The sequence below is a fragment of the Vigna umbellata genome, chromosome 2, assembly GCF_029865625.1.
Source record: "Vigna umbellata cultivar VRB3 chromosome 2, Vumbellata_1.0, whole genome shotgun sequence".
Taxonomy (NCBI): domain Eukaryota; kingdom Viridiplantae; phylum Streptophyta; class Magnoliopsida; order Fabales; family Fabaceae; genus Vigna; species Vigna umbellata.
This window is the reverse complement of record NC_142166.1, coordinates 5,677,734-5,680,517: the sequence shown is the minus strand read 5'-3', so window position 1 is coordinate 5,680,517 and position 2,784 is coordinate 5,677,734. Positions and strand designations below refer to the sequence as shown.

The 2,784-nt window shown below is 33.7% G+C and overlaps 1 protein-coding gene across 1 annotated transcript; it reads left to right on the top strand.

The window, feature by feature from the left end:
• Positions 1–196: 196 nt before the first annotated feature.
• Positions 197–2,255, top strand: CFIM-25 (homolog of CFIM-25). Its single transcript, XM_047315046.2, has 7 exons — positions 197–575; positions 670–715; positions 1,247–1,340; positions 1,418–1,491; positions 1,583–1,669; positions 1,748–1,858; positions 1,960–2,255. Exons 1-7 carry the CDS (start codon positions 406–408, stop codon positions 2,029–2,031), a joined length of 654 nt encoding a protein of 217 aa, XP_047171002.1. The 5' UTR covers positions 197–405; the 3' UTR covers positions 2,032–2,255.
• Positions 2,256–2,784: the final 529 nt, after the last annotated feature.

Below are 2,784 nucleotides of genomic sequence, written 5' to 3'. Positions count from 1 at the left end.
TTATTTTTGTTGAAAGAAAATATAAAAAATTTGTAGAAGAATTGTTTTTCAGAAAGTTTTCTTTCACACAAAGAAAGTAAACATTCATACTTGACTATCTCATATTTCATGCCGTATTTTATAGTAAACTTTTTAATGAAAACCAAGATTGTATGAAAACAATACTTTAATAAATAGAAAAGAGTTACGTGAGTTGAAGTTAATCCACTCTACCAAATTAGAGAGCCTTGTGGTGTGACACGTTTGAGAACAGAGCATAGCAGAACAGAGCAGAAGACAGAGCAGAACACTCTTGGTTCTTCTTTTGTCTCTCTCGAAAACAACCTATGATTCTCTCCGCCCCTCTTTAATTCAGTGCCTGTTTACTTTTTTCTTGTTCCTTTTTTATTTCTTTTTTATGCAAATATGGGGGAAGAGGTGCGTGTAACCAATTTGCATAATAGAGACGGTGGAAACGAAGATCAGAACCAGGAATTCGACATTTATCCTTTGAGTTGTTACTATTTTGGATCCAAAGATACCATTCCCTTCAAAGACCACACTCTACATCATCACCTTCTCAGGATCCAATCCAAGTTCTTTTCTTTCTCCCTTATCCTCTGTTTACTTCTTATTTCAATGTCGTTCTTATCTTCTCTTATATTTTTTTTAATCTTTTTTTTTTGTTAGCTATGCTGCCAGTGGGTTACGAACTTCTGTGGAGGCTGTCTTACTGGTTCGTTGCTTCTTTCTTTTATCAAATTTCTCTTTATAATTTTGATTCTGTTAAAAGATCAATTTTTTAGGAATATTAAGCAACTGGTCGTGTATTTTGCAATATTTTGGAGTGTCTTTCTGAATATTCTTACCTTGTCACGTGAGGTCTATATTCTGTTCCAAACTTCCTTTAGCAAGTCAAGTTTGAAACTTTTTATTGAAAGACTGAGATTGGGGAAGGCCTGATTCACTTAATTTTCATTCTGGTTTATGGGTCTGTTTCTGTGAATGTTATGAAGGTCTACTTAAGACTTTTGGGAGAAAAGAAGAAAATATAGATGTTCTCATATCAGCTTTTTCATATTCATTTTTTTTTTAAATTATACATAAACTATTAGAAGTGCTTTATTTTTTCATTTATTTACCCAAAGAGATCCTGTTTGATAATCTTCATCTTAGCTATTGGGCATTTGATTTCAACAAATTATACATATGGGTCAGAGTTATCCAATATGATTCTGAACTGAGTACATGAATGTTGTTGTATCAGGTTGAATTGTTCAAACATCCACACTTGTTGCTTTTGCAAGTAAGAAATTCCATCTATAAACTTCCCGGTGGTAGATTAAGGCCAGGCGAATCAGGTAATAGAGGAAATGAAAAGCTTTGAGGATTTTTTTTGTGATTTTTTTTACTGAAGATGAAATTTGTGAATTTGTAGATACTGATGGATTGAAGCGTAAGCTGACAAGGAAGCTTTCTGTTGACGAAGATGGAGATGGTTCAGAATGGGAGGTATTGTATTACACTTGTGCTTGTGCATTTTCACTTGTCATTACAAGCTCACATCATATAGAGCAGCTGAACCGTAATTTGGTTGGTTCAGGTTGGTGAATGCCTTGGAATGTGGTGGAGACCTGATTTTGAAACATTATTGTATCCTTTCTTGCCACCAAATGTAAAACAGCCAAAGGTACATATTTTCATTGGTTTGTTTATACAAGTTCCGATAAGGGATGTCCTAGTTTCATAGTCTTGGTTGCTGGTGTAGGAGTGTACAAAAGTTTTCCTTGTGAAGTTGCCTGCCAGTAGGAAGTTCATTGTACCCAAGAACATGAGGTTGCTTGCAGTTCCATTGTGCCAAGTTCATGAAAATCAAAAGGTACAGACTAAGAAAATGTAGGACATAATGTGAAGACAGTTTTTGCTCCTCAGACTTGGTTAATTTATGGGGTTTAACTTCTTTACCTGTTCATTTTGCAGACATATGGGCAAATAATATCAGGGGTTCCACAGCTTCTGTCGAAATTCTCTTTCAACATGTTGGAATCTTGATATTTGAACCATTTGGCAGGCAGTCACAGCCTCTCTGCTAATGAGGCTTCTCTCCTTAGCATCTGCTCCTCATTTAATGGTGGACACAGACTTTGTATATATTATAACTTTCTATACCAAAAATCAGACTCTATTGTTCAAAATAGATACATACATCATGTCTGTATTCTTAGTGTGACATTTTGTTCAGGGTTATGGAGTTGTTATAGGATATTTCGTTCTCACCTTTCTTTTTACCTTACATATCATTATATTCACATCATAACTCAGACTATGATATTATATATGTTTGGGGTGTTGGGGGTTACCAACTTCAATCTAAATTTACTATTTTGGGGTTTGGGGTATATATATATATACATAATTCAGACTATGATATTATATATGTTTGGGGTGTTGGGGGTTACCAACTTTGGGGTTTGGGGTTTGGGAACTTCATTTCAATTTTATTATTTTTATTTTTCTTATAGGTTTCCTTATCCTGTGAAAAATCACAGCATAAATGATAATATAAATGATAATATAACGAGGTTTTAGTGACATGTAAAAGCTGGTGGAAAATCCAAAATCTAAAAGGAGAACGATAATATGTAGATAATGTTTTTTTTTCCTTGTTTTTGGTTGTGATGGGTTGACTTAAAGTGATTTTTTTTTTAAATTATGAGTTGATGAGATAGAGTTATATTAAAATTGGGTTCTCTAATGGTTTTCATCCATTTTTAGAGTTTGAATTGGAATACAACAAAAAAATAG